The sequence below is a fragment of the Typopeltis vanoorti genome, chromosome 6 (genome assembly GCF_054136105.1).
Source record: "Typopeltis vanoorti isolate ZY-2024b chromosome 6, IOZ_Tvanoo_1.0, whole genome shotgun sequence".
Classification (NCBI taxonomy): domain Eukaryota; kingdom Metazoa; phylum Arthropoda; class Arachnida; order Uropygi; family Thelyphonidae; genus Typopeltis; species Typopeltis vanoorti.
In genome coordinates, this window is record NC_143554.1 from 69015547 (window position 1) to 69039308 (window position 23762).

At 35.6% G+C, this 23762-nt stretch overlaps 1 protein-coding gene and 1 pseudogene across 1 annotated transcript in view; one reads left to right on the forward strand and one right to left on the reverse strand.

Moving 5' to 3' along the window:
* LOC150105519 (little elongation complex subunit 2-like) overlaps positions 1-23762 on the reverse strand; it is a 294381-nt gene that overhangs the window by 117845 nt on the left and 152774 nt on the right. The window contains exons 7-8 of the mRNA XM_090394868.1: positions 22428-22581; positions 8556-9384 (exon numbers count right to left, since the gene is read on the reverse strand). Coding sequence (XP_090250994.1) covers positions 8556-9384; positions 22428-22581 — 983 coding nt within the window. The remainder of the gene's footprint in view (positions 1-8555; positions 9385-22427; positions 22582-23762) is intronic.
* On the forward strand, positions 9431-10112 carry LOC150105520 (glutathione S-transferase Mu 3 pseudogene; annotated as a pseudogene).

The following is a 23762-nucleotide window of genomic DNA, read 5'->3' on the forward strand; positions in this document are numbered from 1 at the left end:
ACATTCTAACACATAGTGTAGGTGGTGTAAATTTGGTATACATCTCTAACTTTTTATTATGGATATGTCAAAAATGCAATACCAGAGACTCATCTTAGATTAAAAAAAAGTTCACATTTGGAATAGGAAATATATAATTTGAAAGAACTACTCCCTTTCTTTTTGTCTTAAATGTTTCCATATTTTGTCAAATACATGAGTTTTCCTATGATGACTCAGACTAATGGAATCCACTGAATAAAGATAGAGAACTGGAGGGGAGGGAAAGAAATCATAAACAAGAGAGAGAGAGAAATTCAACATTTGCCATCTTTGGCTTGAAATACCAAACTATATAAATGCAAATGCAGATTTCTTCTTCCATAAGTGCCACTCTTGTGGAAGTAGAAGTCACACATTAATGCTTGAATATAACATCTTGTAGTTGTTATTTAAGAAGAATATGATCTGTTTCATCTTCTTTGTTTCGATAACACTCGTTATGTCGATGCTGTACTTCTCTAATTCTTCTGTCAGTTCCAATTCTTTTATATTGATACTTCTTATGTTAATGGTACCTATCTTGAATATTGCTGTGCTGAGTTTTGAGCTTGTTCCAGTATCTGACTTGTCACTGTTCATCCTGGTTCTCTGACAAAAATTGCAGGGACCCTGTTTAATCAGACAAAAATTCATCTGGCATGACATTTCACCAATGGTGTCTTTTGGTTTAAGCTACTACAGAACACAATTTGGTTGGCTAAATCCAAACTGTCAGTCCACCTTTGTTCATTCAGCATCAAGGTTGATAATAAATAATGGAATGCACTGGGAACATGAAGATGAGACATTAAGTCAGAAGCTCAGCCAGTTCTCTGCATTTCTTAAAAGGCTATATTGCTGAAGGATCAAGGTGAAGAGTTGGAAAGTATATCATACTTGACAACTTTATTCTTGTTTTATGATGATCTTATCCATCATAAGCAAACAAAAGTTAATGCATTGATTATTTTTATGAGTAATCTGTGGAATGATCAGTAAATATTGAAAAATGATGCAATTAAGGAGAAGAAAAAAAAAAAAAAAGAGTACAATGTGTTTCAATCATTGGTGATTAACTAAATGTGAGAGAAGAGAAAGTTAGTTTGGAAAATGCAAAATAACCTGAAAGTTTAAACAGGAAGTAATATTTTAGAACCCATACAGCATCTGCTAAAAGAGGAGTTTTATTTTTTTAATGGATTTGGCTCTATGCAATTCCCCCCCCCCCCCACTAATATTAGAGATGCAGCATCTCTAATATTTCTTCCTCATACACCTGAGTTTCTTCATCCAGTGAAGAGGTAGCAGTGAGCTCAATGTTGTGTACACCAGGTTGATAGCTTTTAATAAAATGGGTACTCATTAGTGGGATAACCTCTTCTGCATCTGTAACCCTCACACCATCTGCATTTAAAAGAGTTATTCTTTCATATTCATTCTTTCTTTTACTTGCAGCATATCAATAGAATTCTTATTCAGTTGTAAGTAGAATTCTTATTCTGGCTCTGCATGTCTTTAGCACACAGAGCCAGTTCTTTTCATACTAAGACTGATTTTCTGAGCAACAGTTGTGACTATTCTAGGCTGATGCTTATAACTTTCATAACGGACATCATCCTTATGCATGCTGTATTCCTTCCACATCATGCTTTTCTTACAAATCTCTTTGCTTAATACAATTACACATCCATCTGACTCCTATCCTATTTATTCCTCGAATTATCGTGACACATTCTGATATTACATCATTTAAGTATTGTTTAAATGCTTCCCATGCACTTTCGATATTCTTCTCATACAGCAACCAATCTCATTCCACTGAACTCAGTATACTCCTCAGTAGGTCATAATTTCCTGCTTTGTAGTTCAGCATGTAACCTTTACTGAATGAAACATTCATAATTAAGTCACTTCCTAAGTGAGTACTGCATAATCACTGTCATCAAACAGAGGCAGAATAGGTACATCTTTAACTGAAATGCCCTCTGACCCTATAATCAAATCTAACACTTTTTGACCTCGAGTTCCTTCTGTTACATGCTGCTTGAGAAAGTTGTCTCGCAACAGCTCAATAAAGGCATTTTCATTCTTCTGATGAGATTCTACTGCTACCCAATCAATATTTGGATAATTAAAGTCATCTCCCATTATGATTACTCGTTTCTATTTGGTGATGCATTTCTTCATCACTAGCAGCCGATCCACCAGGTCTGTGATAACACCCCACTATGTAATTGATCTTGCTGAATTCCACCTCACACCAGATAGCTTCAAACTCATTGCCACATGAAATGCTGTTAGTAGTAGTAGTACTACTACTACAATCATAGGTTTCAACTAAGTGGATTCAAGTCATCTGATATCACTGGCAGCACTCCCCTCCCCTATCCTATCTATCCTTCCTAAAAATACTGTAATCTTTTACGATACTAGTTAGTATGTCTGATTCTGACAGCCAGGTCTCACTAATGTCTACAATCTGATGTCCTAACATATTGACTAAGGCAACAAACTCTACCCCTTTGTTTCTGATACTCCTAGCATTCGTGTACAGACATAATAATCTACCTGCATGTTCTTTTGTATACTCCTGTCTGCAGGCTGCATGACACAGTTGGACAACTTGCAGATCTCTATTCTTCTCTAGTGACTTATCATGTTGACATCTTTGCCCACGTTTGATGGGTCTGAACCAGATGAAATCATCCTTATTTTTTCAAAGTTGAAACTCTCTCTCTCTCTCTGGTATGGTATATTAGTGTGAAGACATGAAAAAAAGCCACCTTTGAGATGAAAAGAATCCAAGTATGTAATTTGGAGAAAAGAGATAAGTAATACTTGAAGAAGCTGAAATTTGAGTTTCTGTTAGAAAAAGTAAGTGGTTTTGCAAGCTACAGATGGCAATAATCATTATTGAGGTTGGAACCTAGACTATGTATATTTGTGAAATGAATCTAGGTGTCCATCAAAATTACTTCCAAAATGACTGTCACAAATTTCCCGTGTTTTTGGAAGTAATTCTGATAACTACTGATAATCTTTTATATCTAATCTTTTTATTTAAATCATATTTTTTTTCCATTTTGCTGTGGAAAGAGTCCTGGTATTGGCATTCTCATATTGGTAGTTAAGCAGTTCTGGACTTATTTCTTGTTGTTGTTGATCATTCAGATTGTTTATTATAAGAGCTTAACTGGGAGTAGACTGTTTATATTTCAAGTACTGATAATAAGTAGATTTCATGTTTTGTTTATCAGATAGATAGATAGATAGATATACTTTATCTATCTACTCCTACTTACCTAAAGCAAAAACTATACAATTGTATTTCAGCCGCACCTCATGGGCACGGAGAGTGCTTCAGAGGAGCACTGACATCAACATTTATCATTTAGATGCATCTCCAATAGCATTTTCACCAATAAAAGAAATGGTACCAAACATTCCACATGAAGTCCCTCATCAATTTCTGAGAGGGAGCTTAACAAAATACAGCTTAGCGACCTTGAAAAATAATAAACTATTAGCAGCCACCACAAACTACAGGTAGAAATAAACATTGTTGAGGTTGGAATTAAGACTGTGTGCTGCTTGGTATATTTTTATTCTAGAGAGCCTGAATTTGCTAACAAACTTTCCAAACAATGATGCACTAAACCTATTGCCAAAGATCATCAATAACAATATAAATGGTACAATATACACCTTCTACTTATCCATCTCATCACAGCACTTTTACTGTCATGAAAAGATCACATATGAGAGAAATACATTTACAGTAACAGGAAAGTAGACACTCCAACCATGAAGAAATCAGAAACAGAGTTGTAAGGCAAGACAATATTGCTCATGAGACAAATCAAAATATGGGAAAAAGAAAACCAAAAACATACAAACTTCTACAAGATAGGTATGACTGCAATAGGAATGCCCATTAACTGAAAGAAACAGCTCTTTTGATAAAACTGCATCCTGCACAATGCATACAAATAGCAATCCTCCAAATAAGAATGAACAGGAACAACAGAAAATGGAAAATTCCCAGAAACAACAATTACACTCACCAGCCAAATCTTCTACTAACTCTGAACTGCAGCCAAACCAAGATAATACTCTTAATGCTGTAAGAATTGTGATCAAGTGATATAACACTTGATCCCATAATGAAGGAAACGTCATACTTTCCTCATCTTCTAGTTCATGATGACCTAGAAGAGGAAGGTGAGAGTGAACACTTTTCTATAGGGAGTTCACTTTCTCCTTGACCATCAAACTGCTATCATCCTTTAGACAAAAAAGTATGGAATTCTTCTCATAAACTAGAATAGTTCTCAAATACACTACATCAAATACAAAAATCCCTCATATCTCAGTTCCAGGAAATGCACTCAAAATTAAAATGCAAGAACAGAGCAAAGATTAACAGATGTAAGCACATATATTACTTAATTAATGGAATGAAAATGTAAACAGAAATCACAATTCTTACAAAAACAAAAAAGAAACTTAAAGGAACAAAAGAAACAACTGTCATATAATATATATAGTACAGTGAATAAACAAATACATGCAAAAGCTGGCATAATGATTTGGATCCATAAATCAATTAAAGCAAAAATAATCCATTATATATACTGGAACAAAAGAATTACGTACAATTAGAAGTACTGAACTATTATTATTATTATTATTATTTGACACCTCCAGGGAGTCCAAAAGACTCATCGAAGGAGGGCACCTACTCTACAACTCTGTCTCCACCACTCAATCTACCAACTGACTGCAAAAAAAAAGGGTGGCACACCAATTGGCAATTCCTATAGGTAGAGATGACCTGCTAATGCTTCTGCCTGATATCTCCACTTGTGCCTGGCTCCCACTGAAGAGACCTCAATAAAGGTCAAAACTAGTCTGGGTAGTGGCCCTTCCCTTAATGCATAACATTAGACATATCCGCAAGGAGATGTGTTTTGCATTATAGGAGATATTGAGATAGGAGTTTGGGTAGCTTGCTCCACCTTTGCAACGAGTTTCCCTGGTGTTGTACCACCTTAACCCAGTCCTGAAGATACTTTCAGGCGCAAACTTTGTTTGCTCACACTTGGATAAAGGATTAAACTAAATTTAATATGACTGCAACACCACACCAATGCCATCTACTGCCAATCACCACCACTACTATTTCCATAGACATTCACAAACACCCATGCCCACGGCGAAATTCGAACCTGCAGCCTTTTGGCTATGCTAACCGGATACGTTAGCATAGCCAAAGAACTATGTAAATTTGCCGGAAAAAAAATTTAATCAAAAAAATCAGCTAACGCCTTTTTGTTCCCGTATATACGGGAGTAGGCAAGGCCATTTAGCCCTATCTAACTTTTGGAGACTGAGTGGGCAGTTCAATCTCCACTGGTACCCAATCAGAGACAGATGGCCCAAGGCTATCACTAATTAAGCGGTACGCAGTGAAGAGAGACGGCTCAAAATGTGCCGCCATCTCGTGGTCTCTAACCCTAACACAATATATTTAATGTCTGAAATAATGTGGGTTCTACGGTCGATTTTCTTGAGTTTACAGGACGAAAAACCCGAGTTTCCGGGAGGAAAAACCTGCTTGCCCGTGCCAGAGATCGACTAACTCGGGAACCCGGTCGAAAAAAGGCTTAGAAAAATTTCCTCTAGTCGCCGACTAGACTCGAAACCAAGACTTCCTTCGTGCGGCCTAGCGCGGTGGTGTGCAAACGCCACATCCACTGAGCTACACAGGCTTATTAAAAATTTAATCAGAGATTATAAAAATTTTAAAATAACAAAATACATATGTAAGTAGATAAATACCAATAGAATAGAATACATGTACAGTAATAATTGCATACTATATAATATATTACTATATAATAATAATAATAATAACAACATAGATTACAAGAAGAAATTAGCCAAGCAGGCCAAAGGAAATCCCAAAGAGTTCTTTCATTATGTGGCAAGTAAGAGGAAGAATAATCTTAATGAGTGCTGATGGTGATGAGGTGACAGAAGTAGATAAAATAGTTAAGTTACTGAGTAACTGCTTTGCAAGGGTATATCACCCAAGTGAGTTTATTGCAGAATATCAATGTAAATACAGCTGTGGGATTAGATAGGATATCAGTTTGGTTGTGCAAGAATGTGCAAGGGAACTAGAGTTTTAATTTAAGTCACAGCTCTGGTAGAGTTCCAAAGAATTGGAAAGAGAGCAAAATAATTCCTCTGCATAAAGGAGGTTCTAAGACTGCTAGCAAATTATAGACCAATCAATATCTCAGGAGTGGTGATAAAAGTACTAAAACTTGGTCAAAATGAAAATTCAAGAATGGGCTGATAAGAGAGAGCAAGTATGGCAGCAAGAAATGGAGTGAGTATAAGAAATGCGAATCATGTCAGGAACAAAAAAATGAAGTGAATGATATTATGGATATAAGGCAAGACTGTCAAAATGTTGTGGAAAATGTAGCAAATGTTGAAAAATATCAATATGAATACACAGTGGGCCTGGACGATATGTCCAGGTATGCTATGAACATGTGCAAGTGAACTGGCAGTGCCTCTGACAAAGTTGTTTAATCTAATTCTCAGCTCTGGAAAGGTTCTAAGGAAGTGGAAAGAGAATAAGATAGTTCCGTTTCATAAAGGTGGCTCCAAGACAAAAGTAGCAAATTACAGACCAATCTCTGGAGAGGTGATTAAAGTATTGGAAAAGTTGGTTAAAAGTAAAATTCGAGAATGGGTGAATAGGAATATGAAACTCTATGGGAGAAAGCATGGCTTATTAAAAGTTAGAGTCCTGCTTCAGTAATTTATTCACATTTTATAATAAGGTGACAGCAGAATTGGATAAAGGAAATGGCTACATCATAATGACTTTGCAAAGGCATTTGACAGAATACTGCATGGAAATCTATTACATAAGTTGGAGCAAATGGGAATGCATAAGAGGATGGCTGATAAACAGATATCAGAGGGTGGTATATGGTGGAGTGGAATCAACGTGAATGAGGGCGACTAGTGGAGTGCCCCAGGGTTCTGTACTAGGCCCACTACTCTTTAGTATGTAGATTAATGATATAGAGAAGATTCGAAGGGGGGGAAATTCAGTTTGCTAATGATGCAAATTGAGAGGGCAAACTGAGAGTTGCTAAATTCCCAACTATTTGGGAATTTAGCAACTAGAAATAAGATAGATTAAGTTAGATTTTTTAAGGTAGTACTTAAGTTAAGTTAAGATGGGAACAAAAAGAAATATGTGCTTATAAAGATATGATTTGGCCACATGCTGACTAGTGTGTACAGGATTTGGTCACCTGCATTTCTTGGTTACACAACTCTAGTTATGATTACACAACTCTAGTTTTGTTTGTTAAGCAAATTAAAATAAAGGGGGACAGATATAACATTGGCTATGTGTATTATCAAAAAGTAGAATATAGAGGAGCAGAATCCATTTGAAAGCTGGTGACTGGTGGTGGTGAAAGGTTGCATGCTAGGACCACTATCGCTTAATTTGTAGATAAATGATATAGCAAATAATCTGAAAGGAAATATTCAGTTGTTTGCTGATAATGCAAAATCAGGTAGAGTAATAGGTAATCAAGATGATGCAGAGAGATTGCAGGATGATTTAAATAGGATGTTAGTATGGACAAAAATAATGGGTGTCAGAGTAATGTGGAGAAATGTAGAGTTATGTATTTTGGGATAAATATTATAAGCTGTGTACCACCTTGATAGAACTGTACTCTAAGAAATAGATGAAGCTAGGGATTTAGGGATGGTGGTTGTAGACAGAGAGTTGAAGTTTAGAGGGCACACTGCAAAGGTTGCTAAGGTAGCTCATAACATTACTTGACTATTGAAGATCACACTAACAAGTAGAGATAAGGAAGTTGTTATTGCAAAACCTTGATAAGTCCACATCTTGACTGCTATGATCAGTTCTGGGCTTCTGGGTTTCTTTGGGATAAGGAAGTGGTGTAGAGGATTCCAAGGCAAGTTCTCCATGAGGACAGACTGAGGGTGTGTGATCTGCAGAAATTGGTTGATAGACAAAAAAGAGGTGATATGATAGAAACATTTAAGTTACTTAAAGGGTTTTATAGGATTGATGCAGAGGGGGAAATGATTCGGTACTTGGCTAGAGGGGACAGAACAAGAGGTTATCCCTGGAAGTTGAGTAATAGTGTGGTTAGTTGGGAAATGGGTTGGCACAGTAAGTTGTTAGAACTCTCAAATTCTGGCTCAAAATTCTCTAAGTATCCCAAATACTGAATTTCAATACAATCTGTCCAGCTAGAGCCAAGGAATAATGAGCATACCGACATACTAAATAAATCTAATAGACATTTATGCATTTTTCCAAATGCACCTAGACAGAGATGTTCAGCAAAGAAAATATATTTATGTCATAACAACACAATATAATTTGTATCATAATTTCTTTAAATTCGAAAGAATGAATATTAATATAGGTAAGTGAAAGAATTTCCGTTAAATACCTTTGTTCTATTTTTATTTCCTTTTTAAATATCTGTTCTTTTTGTTTGGCTTTTGAACCACTCTTCTCATCTTCTTCACTCAAGTCATGCTCAGAAACAAAGTTTAAATTATTGGTATCAGCATTCTTGTGAAGAGATGGTAAAGAATCTGTCACTTTCAGATCTGATTTTATCTTTGAATTAGTATCCTCATTTTTCAACTCGATATCTTCCTGATTTTCCTTCTCATCCTCAGAAGCCACATTAGACTTGTCTTTCACATTTACAGTCTCAACTTTTATTTTCTTTACTTCTATATCCTCAACAGTTGCATTTGATGTATCAAAAACAGAAGATGAAGTTTCTGATAAATTCAGATCTTGCTCTAAGAGGATAGAATTACCCACATCCATTTTGCATTTTTCTCCTTGGTCTACTTTGGAGTGAGGCTTACTTAGCAAATTTTCATCACTAATATTTTGAATGCTGTCATTTTTAGAGCCTAGAACAACACCAGAAGGATGGCATGAACCCTTCTCTTTTGTTTTAAATGAGGTGCCAAAAGTTTCTATATCACACACAGTTTCATCATTTTTGCCAAATAGATCATCATCTAGGACAGGCAGCTCTCGAGATTCATGATAATCCTTTTCATGGTCAATAGTGGAAGTGCCACACTCTTCATCAATAGGTGTCTTCAGTCTCATCAACTTGGAAGGAGTGAAATGTCCAAACTTCAATTTCACTGCATACTTGTGGTAAAGAGAATTTTTCTGCCTAGTTGTTAGGTTTCCAGATGGAATAGGTTTATCTATGAATATCTGTTTCAAAGATATTTCCTTTCCATTATCTATATAAAGAAAATAAAACTGAATAAATCTTCCTGTCAACAAATTATGAAAACAGTTATAACTCTTTATCAAAACAATAAACACGAACAAGGAAAACAGTAAAAACATACATAACTCACTTATATATATGCCTGAGCCTATTCATTATATTCTTCATTACAGTGGAAGACAAATGCTATCTTATTGCACCCGACTATGGTCAGGGCAAGTGGTTGAGCAGCAAGTTTTCTCTTCGTCTTGATTTACAAATTTGCCCTACTATATTGATGGTGATATTAAGCTCACACAAAGCATGGCAATTTTGCGTCATTTGTCATGAAAACATAATCACAAAGGAAGAACAGAAGACAAAAAGTTGCATGTTGACCTGATAGAACAACAAGTAACTGATTTTAGAATGAATTTGATTCGAGTTTACTAAAACCAAAAATTTGAAAAACTTAAAGTTGATCTCATAAAGGCTGTTCCTGACCATCTAAAGTGATTTTCAAAATTTTTAGGATATTGGAAATGGTTCGCAGGAGAACAATGGATATATGTTGATTTAATGGCTAACGATACCTTCGATTTTCATCTCATTTTAATTCCTGATTGCATGAATGACTTCCCAAACCTGAAGGAGTTTATGTCCAGAATCAAAACATTACTAGCCATTGAGAAATACGTGAACATGGGCAATTTTAAACACCTCCCATTATTCAGCCCAATGGCCAAATTTAAGTGGTAATGCCGAACAATCGATGGAATGATTGTTTGCAGGCTTTCAAAGAAGTTTTTGCTGCACTGGTTAAATATTATTCATAAAACTAAATATCGGTGATTCATTTTACACACACACACATATATATTTCTTGAAGTGATATAGTAAAATAATGTGCTATATATAAAAACTCAGATAATTTATGCACGCGCGCACACACACGCGCACACACACACGCACACACACACACACACACACACACACACACACACACACACACACACACACACACACACACACACACACACACAATCTTGGGGACCAGGAGATGGTTGAAAGGATTCCGAGACAAGAATGACCAAGATGGTAACAGGTCTGTGGAATAATTCCTACAAGGATAGGTTGAAGGGTTGTGGGTTACAAAGCTTAATTGACAGCTGGAAATGAGGGGACATAGTAGAAACTTTTAAGATATTAAAGGGGTTTTATAAAATTGATGAAAGTGAAATTTTTCAATATATGATGAATAGTCAAAGACCTAGAGATCATCTGTGGAAGTTGTGTAAGAGGTGTGGTTAATAGGGGTGTGTGCATCACATTTTTTGCATGGAGAGTGGTGAGTGAGTGGAATGGATTGCCAGAATTGGTTACGAGTTCCCTGACGGTGAATGGATTCAAGGAGAGATATCTGTGTGTATGATGGTTGATTTGGGTCTCCTGCGATGAGTCTCTGGACTCCATGGAGACGTTGTAAAATAATAATAATAATAATATGTACATTTTTTTAAGGAAAATAACTTATATGACTATATAGCTGATGTTAAAAGAGAAAATAACTAATTTATTTCCAAAGGGCGCTACTAGTTTCATCTTTCTAGAAGACTTCATCAGATGAATAATGCATAGAAGGAAAAAAAGGGATACATAAAATACATTACTTGGGTACAACACCAAAGTTCTAAATTATTAATAGATTGTTCACATTAAAATGATTTATCTGACTAGTTGTGTTGTTGTTCTCATGCACAATGACATGTCTTGTGACTGCCATATCTGAATAGCAGAGGAGCAACAATAAGAAAGTTGTGGCTGAGGTTGACATTAACATGAACAGAATTTAGTGTAATTTCTGTTGATTCTAAGATTTTTCTTTCAAGTTCACCATAGCATTTGTAAATAATTTTGGATCTATCCCAGTTTACTGAGTGTATGGTGTATTGATGGTTATTGGGATCAGAAGAATTACAAACATGACTGGATAAGGCTGCTGTTCTGGTTTACTATAGGTGATTTGCCCATAATATGGGGAATTACAGTCACAGAAAAGGCAGTACACAGCTGGATACGCAGGGGGTGCTTAGGGGTCAAAGCTGTATAACTGAGAGGAGACCTCAACATAGCCTTTAAAGGAATGTGAAGAACCGACCAGGGCTTCAAACCTAATGTCCAATCCTCACCTTCTCGTGGTGCACCCTGTTGGGTATCTACTTTGATACTGAACGAACGAGGATGGGCTGGCAATTTGGGATTTAGCCGACCAAATTGTATTCTTATTGGTTAAATCAAAATAAAAAATTATGGTACAACATGACAAAATTTCATGCCGGCTGGGGCGTCGCCCGGTTAAACAAGGCCCCCGTTGTTTTTGCCAGGGAACCAGGGCGAACAGCGAAAAGTCAGCTACTGGAACAAATCTGAAAACAAACCCCAACTCAACATCACCAGAGTTAAAGATCGGTACTATCAACATAAGAAGCCTGAATGGCAAAGAAATGGAGCTAGCTGAGGAATTAGATAAGTACCAGATCGACATAATAGGGGTGACTGAAACAAAAAAGACCAAAACTGGTGAGATCTTTCTGAGCAATAAATACAAAATGTTATATTCAGGCAATGACAATCAAGGAAAAGAGTAGCCATAGTATTCAACACAAAATACGAGGCTAATCTTCTTGAATGGCAGTCAGTCTCAAGTAGAGTAATGTGGGCAAATATGAGAATGGGGAACTGGACAATGAGACTTATTTGTGACTATGGTTCCAGAGAAGGTTCTACTAAGATAGAAGTGGAGGAATTTTTTGACGCTTTAGAAAAAGCAACTGACACAATGAAAAAGGAAAAGTTGGTCCTTGTTGGGGATCTAAATAGCAGAGTAGAAAATGATTGTGAGACATACGAAAATATTTTGGGAAAATTTGGAGAAAAGAGCAAAGCTAATAATAATGGCAAATATCTGTTGGATTTCTGCTCAGGACATGGACTGGTTATTACTAACACCATGTTCCAACATAAAAATGTGCACAAATTCACATGGAGAGAAGAAGCTAGGAATAAGAAAAGTCTCATTGACTATGTTATTGTTGATAGTGATGTTTTCTCCCTGGTGCAGGACACCAGAGTGTACAGAGGATTTGAAATTGGAAGTGATCACTATTTAGTCTTGAGCAGGATAAAATTGAATTTCATATTGAAAAGAATAACATGTAAGAAAGTTTTAAAGCAAATAAAAGTTGAGAAGCTCTCAGATGTGAACCCTAGACTAAAATACACAAAGATTATTGAAGAAAAAATGAAAGAGTTTGTGAAAAGGAACCAAACCTTGGAGATTCTGTGGCAAGCCTTGAAGAAAACCCTGATTGATTCAGTCAGAGAGGCATGTGGTGAGGTTGTCTGCAAGGATAGAAAAATCAGAACTCCCTGGTGGACACAGGAAGTTAAAGAGGCAGTGAAGGAAAAGAAGAAAGCATATCAAAAGTTCCTGGCAAATAAGTCAGCTTTTACTCTTACAGAATACAGAGAGAAATGTAAGAAAGCAAAACACTGTGTAAAACTAGCTAAACAAAAGTCATGGGAGGACTTTGGCAAGAACATAGAAAATAAATATCATGAAGGTGGCAAAATATTCTGGAGGTTGTTGAAGAAGCTTAGGAATGGAGGAAAGAGTGCTGTAAAAGGAGTTAGAGATGATAAAGGTGACATGAAAACAGGAGAAAAAGATATCCTTGAAGTATGGAGTAATTACTTTGAAAAACTGCTAAATGAAACAAGCAGTGATGACAGCACAGTGATAAAAAACACTGACCAGGCATGCAGTCAGGAATACATATCCATACTTGAAGTAGAAAAAGCCATCAAAGGCTTGAAATGTGGAAAGGCAGCAGGAGTAGATGATATTCGACCAGAAATTCTCAAGTATGGTGGTATAAAAGTCTTACAGTGGCTGCACCGCATAGTTCAGAAAGCCTGGACTGAGGGACGAATTCCCGATGATTGGAGTAGAGCTCTCATAGTACCCATATATAAAAAGGGAAATAAAACTGAATGTAAGAATTACAGAGGTATTTTCCTACTGAGTGTTCCTGGCAAGATCTATGCAAGTATACTTGCGATACGGTTGAGAAGAATTGTGGAAGAAAAGCTTGGTGAAGAACAAGCTGGATTCAGGCCAAAAAGAGTCTGTCAGGATCAGATCTTCACTTTATGACAAATAGTCGAGAAAGCATGGGAATATAACAAAGATCTGTATTTAAGTTTTGTCGATTTGGAAAAGGCATATGACAAGGTGCCAAGAGAGAAGCTATTCAATACGCTGCAGTTATATGGTGTGAATGGGGCATTATATCAAGCAATACTTAGTCTTTATTTGAGTTGTAAGTCAGCAGTTAGAATTGAAGGAAGTACAGGAAGATGGTTTAATGTTAAATCTGGTGTGAGACAAGGATGTACATTATCCCTCTGTTATTCATTATCTATATGGATCACATTATGAAGGAAAGTGGTATTAAACCTGATATCAAAATTGGAGATGTTAATGTCATCTCTTCGCTTTATGCGGATGATGTTATACTTCTAAATAAATCCGCTACAAGTCTGCAAGATTCTCTGACTAAATTGAATAGCTGTTGTAATAGATATGGTATGAAGGTCAGCAATAAAAAGACAAAGACAATGAAAATAGGCAGAATCATTGAAAATGTCAACTGTGTTGTGAATGGAGAACCTGTGGAACAAGTAAAACATTTCAGCTATTTAGGCACGATTTTTACGGAAGATGGTAAATTAAATATAGAAATAGACAACAGAATCAGCAAAGCTGGTATATGGTGGGAAGTCAATTGAATAAATTCATATGGAATAAGAGAGAAATTAGTCGGAATACTAAATTAGCTGTATACAAGACAGTGTTCAAATCAGTTTTATGTTATGGATCTGAGAGCTGGGTCAGAAGTAAAATACTTGACCAAAGACTAGAGACCGCAGATATGAGAGTCCTGAGAAAGATTAGAGGCGTAAACTGATGACATAAATGGCAATATCATATTAAAAATGAGGATATTAGGAAAGACCTTGACATTGTCAGCATCCAGGAATGCGTTAGCAGAGCTAATCTCAGGTGGTATGGTCACTTAAACAGAATGGGAGAGGAAAGATTAGCAAAACAAGTGTTCTCTGCCAGGTTGGCAGGAAAATGACCCAGAGGAAGACCAAGATATAGGTGGATTGATACGGTACAAAGTGCCTTAGACAATAGAAATATAAGATCTGATAATGTTGGAGTCTTGACAAGTAACAGACTGATTTGGAGGAAAATTGTAGATAGGAAGTTAGTAATGATGTAAATTTTTCATGTAGTACTGTCATATCCTGTACACCCCTTGAGGGTGTTGAAAGTTTATTTTTCACTTGGTTAGAGTATAATAAATTTAGTTTAATCCTTTATCCAAGTGTGAGCAAACAAAGTTTGCACCTGAAAGTATCTTCAGGACTGGGGTAAGGTGATACAACACCAGGGCAACTCGTTGCAAAGGTGTAGCAAGCTACCAACACTCCTGTCTCAGTATCTCCTTTAATGCAAAACACATCTCCTTGCAGATATATGTTTAATGTTATGCATTAAGGGGAGGGCCACTACCCAGACTAGTTTCGACCTTTATTGAGGTCTCTTCAGTGGGAGCCAGGCCTAAGCTGAGATACCAGGCAGGAGCATTCGCAGGTCATCTCTACCTATAGGAGTTGCCAAATGGTGTGCCACCCTTTTTTAATAAATTACTCTGGATTTAATCCGTTCCCCGCGGCATTTTATTATTTACGTTAATATTAATATTTGTTTATTATTTAAGTATGAGTGAAAAGAGACAAAACAAAGAAGACACTGTTGGAGTATCAAAAAAACGCAAGTGGTTGATATTAGAGAAGAAACTTGAAAATGTAAAAGTCATGAGAATGGCGCTTCATTCGCTAAAATAGCACATGAGAATTCAATGAATGAGTCATCTGTACGAACAATTATTCAGAGCAAAGAAAAGCTTAAACAACATGGAATGAGCACCGTTTCTTATATGTTAAAAGTGATCACGAGAAATCGATCTTCTACAATGGAAAATATGGAACGCCTTCTAATGGTCTGGATTGAAGATTGTAATCAGAAAAAGATTCCTTTGAGTCAAATCCAGGCAAAAGCAATAAGTCTATATGACAAAATAAAAGAAAATGAAAGTAAAAATGAAGGAGGTACAACCAGTGAAACTTTTATAGGAAGTCGCAGGTGGTACTTCAATTTCAAAAAGCGTATGGGACTCCATAACGTAAGAATCCAAGGTGAAAGTGCAAGTGCTGACACTAAAACTGCAGAATTATTTCCCAATGAATTGAAGGAGCTTATTGAGAAGGAAGGCTACACAGATCATCAAATTTTTAATGCTAACGAGACTGGCTTGTTCTGAAAAAGAATACCATCGTGCACATTTCTAGCAGAGAAGGAAAAAACACAAGCTTGGTATAAAGTGTCAAAAGACCGATTGACATTTTTACTAGGAGGTAATGCATCAGGTGATTTAAAATTGAAGCCACTGTTAGTATACAGAGTGAAAAATCCAAGAGCTCTTAAGGGCTTTACAAAGAACAATTTACCTGTTCATTGGTGTTCGAATAAAAAAGCGTGGGTGACTCGTTCAATTTTCGAAGACTAGTTTAAAACTTTTTTTTGCCCTGAAGTTAAAAGCTATTGTAAAAAGAATGATATTCCTTTCAAAATTTTGCTTTTATTAGACAATGCTCCAGGCCATCCAACTCTATTGACTGACTTAGATAAAAATGTCAAGATTCATTTTTCCCCCCCAAACACAACATCAATTCTGCAGCCGATGGATGAAGGCGTTATCTCCACTTTCAAGGCTTACTATTTAAGACAAACTTTTGCTCAAGCTGCAGCAGAAGAAGATTCTTGAACTTTGAGTGAATTTTGGAAGAAATTTAACATCAAAGATGCCATTAAAAATATTTACGAATCTTGGCAAGAGGTGACTCAAAGCAGCATGAGAGGTGTATGGCATAATATCTTAACGCATTGTTCAAAGGACTTTGCTGCCTTTGCAACAGAAAGAGGAAATCTCAACAAAAATTGTGCAGATGGGCAAAGATCTTGGTTTTACAAGTTTAGATTGTAACAATGTGAACGAATGTATTGATTCTCATTCAAACGATCTGGATGATGAAACCCTTTTGGAGTTGGAACAACAACGAGCCTATGAAGCAGAAGAAGATGACCCCACTGATATCATGGTTGAAGAATTTTCCTTTGCTGACCTTTCAACTTTTGTGAGAAAAATCGACCAAGTTTCCGACTTTCTCATAAATGCCGACCCGAATTTGGAAAGAAGCATCAAAGTGAGACAAAGTCTCATCTTAATGCTATCAAATGCTACAGAGATCTAGTACTTGAGACAAAGAAGACAAGGATGGTTCAACGAACACTAAAAGACTACTTTAGTAAAAAGTAAATTACTGTATGCTAAAATTGAAGCAATATTTGTTTTGTTTACTACAACTTTTATATCAGTTTAAAAGGATTTTATTTGTTATTTAGTTAATAAAAATAAATTTTTTTTTTCATTTTTAAACATTTTTAGTATCCTAAATTTTTGTAATAAACAAATTAAATTGAAAATCTTTATAGACCTCGAACAATGCGGTTTTGCATAGCGCGGATGCTTCTTGGAACCAATTAACTGCGCTATACGAGGTATTCCTGTATAACCAAGTAAAAAAACTTCCACCATCTATCTCTAATCCAGAGTACTTTAGTAATAAGCTGTGACACCTTTTGGCTACTCGTGTATGGAAATACGACATCTAAATTACATCAACCTTGGTATCATTTCTGGGTTTGGCTCCCACTGAGATATGAACAGCTCTGCTTCATGGTAGGGTGGGCCTGCCATTTGGCAGAGCCACTGCTGTTCAAGATGTTGATCTTTGTATTTAGTGGTGAACAATATTTCCTCTGTTGTCTGATCACTCATGGCTGAATAAATCATTTTATAATTACGTAGAAGGATCTTACTTGTTTTATCTTCTAAGTCTTGGTGGCTAGCATCATGCTGACATGGTATTTTTATAATTCTTTTGATAACACCACCAATTTTCCACTCATATTTCTTACACTGATGGTTCCTACCTTCAATTCTGTTGAAATCTAATAGATGATTTGTTCCTGTTCACCTTAGTTATCTTACAGAAATGGCAGGGAAGGGGTTGTATCACTGGGATATACCTCAGCTGAGGTATATCCCAAAACTATCCAGAGACCACAGTGAATTCAGACTACAACACTGCAGCCTGCAACATATGGCATAAAAAAAGTGTTCTCAGGTGGCTTGAGTACCAATATTTTTTTTTATGTTCCTTCAAGTCGTATCAGATAATAGAAAGGGAAAAAAAATAATACTCTGTATTTCATTTCTTTTTAATCCATTCTCAGAATGTTTCAACTAGAGGCAATTCTTGGTGTTCACTAAATACATTTTTTTACATGTTAGGAAAGATGTATTTTGTATTTTACATCTTTTTATCCCACAGCAAATTCACCAAGAATTGTAAGAAATGTAAGTTAGTTACCTACTGCACAACAGAAGAGAAAATTTTCTAAAAATTCTGAACTGAAATATACAAAGAGAGAGAGAGAGAGTAACAAAAAATTTCACAAGCCTAAATCTGCTTCTTCATAATCGTTCCTGGTTTTGGGATTAAGATTACATCTGCAACTTTCATTTGTGCTGGGAAATAGTGATATCTTAATATTGAATTAATAATAGCAACAATGAGCATTATGGTTTTATATGGCAAGCATTTGAAGATTTTGTTAAAAATCCCATCTGGCTTGGTGCTTTCCTATACAAGTAGTCCTCGACTTACGACGATTCGCACTTACAATGGCCAAAATTATTCATCAACATGCGTATCAAGGATTTAGGCCTAGCATGGCCTGTTCGAGCCTTAGAAGTCATCGTTGAATCGTTTAAGAGAACGTCCTGGTTTTCTTTCCCTAATGACTTGTACTTTAAGGCTAAAATTATTATTATTAAAAATTCTCTAATTTAACTTTGCCACCAGCATATACATACATATATCACATTGCTTTTGTATACGCATTGCAGTGTCGCCATTAGTCGACAAGCAAAGCCTATCACCAATATGCAATGGCCGCTGCTATGATTCATCCACTTCTAACTTATCACAGCCTTTGCACGTTAGTTGCTAATCAGCAGTCGAAGTGTTAGTTTTTCTCTCGTTGCAATTTTTGTATCTCGTCATAACATTATCATGTCCAGTAAGAGAAGTAAAACCACTGATGAAAATTCCAACATGAAAAAGAAGGCGAGGAAAGCTTTAAGTTTAGATGTTAAAATGAAGGTCATTAAAGCATATGACAAATGAAAGAAAGTTGGTGAAATCAAGAATAATGAGGGCAGCTAAAGGGGCAGTAAATATGAAATGTACAATTTTAATGAAAAAAAAAGAGAAGGGCCAATTCATGAAATGGAGAAGCTTTTAATGATATGGATAGATGATCAAATCAACAAGAATATTCCTCTCAGTTTGTTTACGATTCAAACAAAAACACGAAGCCTATTTGACAATTTAAGAAAACAACAAGAAGATAAATATGGCGAGCATACATTAAAAGCTCGTTTTATCGATTCAAAAGCTGGTTTAACTTACATAACATACGAATAATGGGAGAAGCTGCTAGTTCCAATTTTGAAAGTGCCAAAATTTTCAAGAAAAATCTGAAAAAGATGAAGGCTATTTGCTACAGCAGATTTTTAATGTAGATGAAACCGGACTGTTCTGGAAAAGAATGCCAGAACAAACTTACATTCACAGAGAAGCTACATCAGCGCCTGGTTTTAAGGCATTTAAAGATAGGATTATGCTTCTTCTTGGAGGAAATGCTGCTGGTTTTAAATTAAAACAATTTCTTGTTTACCATTCACAAAACCCCAGAGCTTTGAAAAACAGTGACAAGAATAAACTGCTGGTTTACTACAGGAGTAATCCTAAGGCTTGGATGACAATTGTTTTATTTGAAGACTGGTTCTTAAATTGTTTTATTCCAGAAGTACGTGCCTACTGTCTTAAAAAAAACATTCCTTTTAAAATTCTATTGCTGCTTGACAATGCTCCAGGACATCCTCTTCACATTGGCGATTTGAATGAAAATATAAATGTGATGTATCTACCGCCCAATACAACTGCTGTGATTCAACCTATGGATCAAGGTTCGATTGCTACATTCAAGACATATTACCTGAAAACTACATTTTCTCAAGCAATAACAGCAATGGACAACGATGCTATAACATTACGCGATTTTTGGAAAAATTACGATATTAACCAATGTATCCAGAACATTGGAACTTCATGGAAGGAAGTATCGGAACAATGTATGCGAGGAATTTGGAAGAAGTTACTAACACAGGAGACACTTGAAGAGTACAACGAGCATAGTATGTTAGAAATCAATATTACCGATATAGAAGAATTAGCAGATCACAAAGAAGGTGAACTGACCGATCAGGACTTGATTTTCCAAAACAAAAGAGTTGTAGAAGAAGAAAGGAATAACGAGGAAGATGAAGTATTTTCTAAACTAAATCAAGGACTTCAGCTACTCGAAAATATGGATCAAGACATTGATCGCTTCGCCAAAGTCGAAAAGCAAATTCGAGAAGCAGTCAGATGTTATCGCAAAATATATGAAGAGAAAAAGCCCAACAGACAACATTAACCAATTTTCTGATTAAAAAAGATACTCCCGATCATGAGAATAAACCATATTGTCCAAATAAGTGACAGTTACTCACCTGTTTAATTAGACACTGTTAATAAGTTTTTTTGTTTATGTTAACTAATATTTAAAGGGATTTCAAATTAAAGTAAGTGCACCATTTTTGATATGTGTTTATGTATTTTTTTCTTAAATTTTTCTTTCTTAATTTTATATTTTTGTATTTGTATGTGCTAATAAATAATTTATAAATGTTTATGTAAGCATTTTAAGTTATATAGAAACCTAATTTATGAAAATATTATAACAGAAATCAAACAAATCAAGAATTAACTCAAATTAAATCCAACCTCTTCGTCGTAAGTCCTCGACTTACGATGAAGAGGTTGGAACGTAACCCTGTCAAAGTCGAGGACTACCTGTATTTAAGTTTAGTGATGATTTCATGTACCTCAGCAGGGTATGTTGGTTGGTTGGATGGGGTTTATGTATTCTGTGGATTTTAGCAAACAATATACCTAGATGTGTACTTTACTGATGAAATCTAGATCTGCATGAGTGTAGCACAGATTATACTGCTTTTCTCTGCTGTTGGCAAAAGCTTCAACTTTGTCTATGTCAGGTAAACCAGACCAGGTTAACCATAAATTGGTGGGAGAAGTTTATAAGTAGTCTGTGTACAGAGCTTTGATCATTTTCTAGTATCTAGTCCTCTGAAGGACTGAAGTTTTGTAGCCCACTGTTGATTTCAATAGTTTTAAAGCCCATATTGAACCTCCTTTGTAGTCCTGTATAGCAGTAGTGTTCTGAGGCCAGAATTCTATGGTATTGGTCATGGATCAGGTTTTTAATGTCATCCAGAAGTTGGTCAGAGTTTATGAGTAGTACATCTGCAGTGACACCTGTTAATACAGCTGCTATCTAGTTTTCCAAGTTCAACATTGAGTCAACTTTTTCTTTTGAGTCAATGGTTTGAACTGGGCCAACAGATTCAAATCATTAGATTCAATAGAGAAATCATTCATTTTATCCAGTTGACAGTCAAGATCCAATCTGGATATTTTCATGCTGTGAGTCCAGTTGGAGTAAAAACTATGGTTGTGGTCAGAATGAGGTCATCCATTTTATTTGGTATTGATGCACAATATTTTGTAGTATCACTATGTCAGGGACATCAGGAATCTTGCAACACTGTAGTACGTGGGTCCTATAATCAAGGTGTTCCTGGAAGTAGCCCAAACTGCAGTTGATTGGGCCATTTCATTTGCAAGAATTCATAAAATTTCTGAATTGTGCAAAATGCTTGCTTGCTTGAATTCTAGGCTTTCCCACTAGGGAAGGTCCATTTAAGTTTCATAAAGCAATCGCAAATTTGAAGTTAAGAGAAGAAATAAAATAAAAAAGAAAAGGGAAACAGAGTAAATCTAGTAATTAGCAAGTGCTTACCTCCAGAGAGAGAGAGAGATCTTGAACCAAAAGTCACTGAAGATAAGATAAAATGAATCACAGTCTCAATGAGTTACCAAAATGAGATCATATCAGAAAAAGATCACCCAATCAGATATCAGATCTGATAGTCATATATGAGAAATTTATGACTTCTGATTAATTTAACCTTGGTATCTTCCTTGGTCTGACTACCACTGTTGAGACTCCAATAAAGGTTATTTTAACAAAACCAGCCTTGAGAACTCAACATTACGGACATAGGATACACTGGGACATAGGGCTGACCACCTTATGCTGAGAACGGTTTGAGGTCCGATGATTAATAAACCCTCGACACCACAAGGTAAAAGAGGGAAAAGGAAGATGAGATGATGCATATTCATTATAGTAACTTTTTTTTTTGACACTATAAGAAGGCTGATTCTAAATTTCATCTTTGGTGAAATATAATTTTCCGGTGAAAATCCTACACCAGAAGATTCATATATTAAGATGAATACAAGTACAAAGGGAATCTGACAAGGATTTATGCACTGTTGTCAGACACACCTATAATAAACATTTTAGATTTAGAATTATTTTTCAGCAGAGAAATTGTATAACCAAAAACTTGGATACTAAAAAGAAAACTGAAAAGTCAGTAGTTTATTATCAAATCCCTACAGACAGTGCTATTCTAAAGGAAACTGAATATCACAAACTATACCTGTAGGTCCTTACACATTCTCTATAGTAAAAGTTGATTGTATGTTTTAAGACCACTTTTCAGGAACAAAGATTCTAAATTAGCTACAATGAAAATGAATAATCAAAGCAACTATTACCATCTTGTTTAGAGATAACTGTCACAAATACAGGAATCTCCCATGTTTTTTCTCGTTGATAGTCTAAAAGAGTTTTTAGGCCACTCAGAGACATAATGATATCAGCATTGTGCTTTTCTCCAAGTTTCTTGGCAATTGAATCTTTACTTGGAGGCTAGAAGAAAATAAACAATAATTCAAAAATTAAATAAGATAACAGAGAGCATTAATATTTTTGTCACCAGCAATGTTTAAGCAAAAAGTTACCTTCCTTTTTTAGCGTAGTATATTTTCAGCCAAAAAATACTATCTGAAACAATATGGCATACTTATACTATAATAAAGAAACCAGAAAAACAGTCCATCAAAAATCAATTTGAATTTGATTTTTTTTATTTTAAAAATCAAGGATATAGTTATTTATTAGTATTATTACATGGAAAACACACAATTATGACAATACAGACCTATTCAAGTCACAACTGCATAAACTAATTCATCATTATAAAACTTAATGTGTTTAGGAAAGAATCAATCATATAGTTAATGTGCATTTTAATTAGTTGCAATCGAATTGAACATGACTTAAAACTCCCCCCCCCCCCCAAAACACACACACACATGTGCATTTAGTTACAGTTGAATAATTAATGCATTAATTGTTTAGTGATAACTGTCACAAATAGGAATCTCCTATGGTTTTCGTTGCTGTTGGTCTAAAATAGTTTTTAAGCCACTCAGAGAAAATGATATCTGCATTGTGCTTTTCTGCAAGTTGCAGAATTAATTAAGTATTATTAATAATAAACTAATGTTGATTAATCACATCAGTAATCTGTTAGAATGCAGATAAGGAAGGCAAAATAATTGATTGTTTTGACTGGAATCGATGACATGAGAAGTATTCTATGAAGAAAGATGTGAGAGTTATTGGAAAAAGCAAAAAAAAAAAAGAGTGAGAGGGTGAAGTTTGTAAGTCTGTTGCTGCACTATGATAGAGGTGAACTGAGAAGGATGATGATGATGATGATAGTTTGATGAATCGATATGCATGTTATGCAGAAGGAATGATATAGAGTTTTTAGACCTATGGCCTGAGTCTGATGGCATAAAGATTTGTACAATACTGATGGATTGCACTTCAGTGGATTTGGAGTTAGGTGTCTAGAAAGCTTTGTTCACTAAGAGTGTGGAAGAAGCAAAAAAGAAGAGTGAAAAGGTGAAGTTTGTAAGTCTTTTGCCAAGCTATGATAGAGGCAAACAGAGAAGGACAGCGATGATAGCTAATGAATCAATATATACCTGTTGTGCAGAAGGAATGATGTAGTTTGTGGACCTATGGCCTGTGTTTAATGG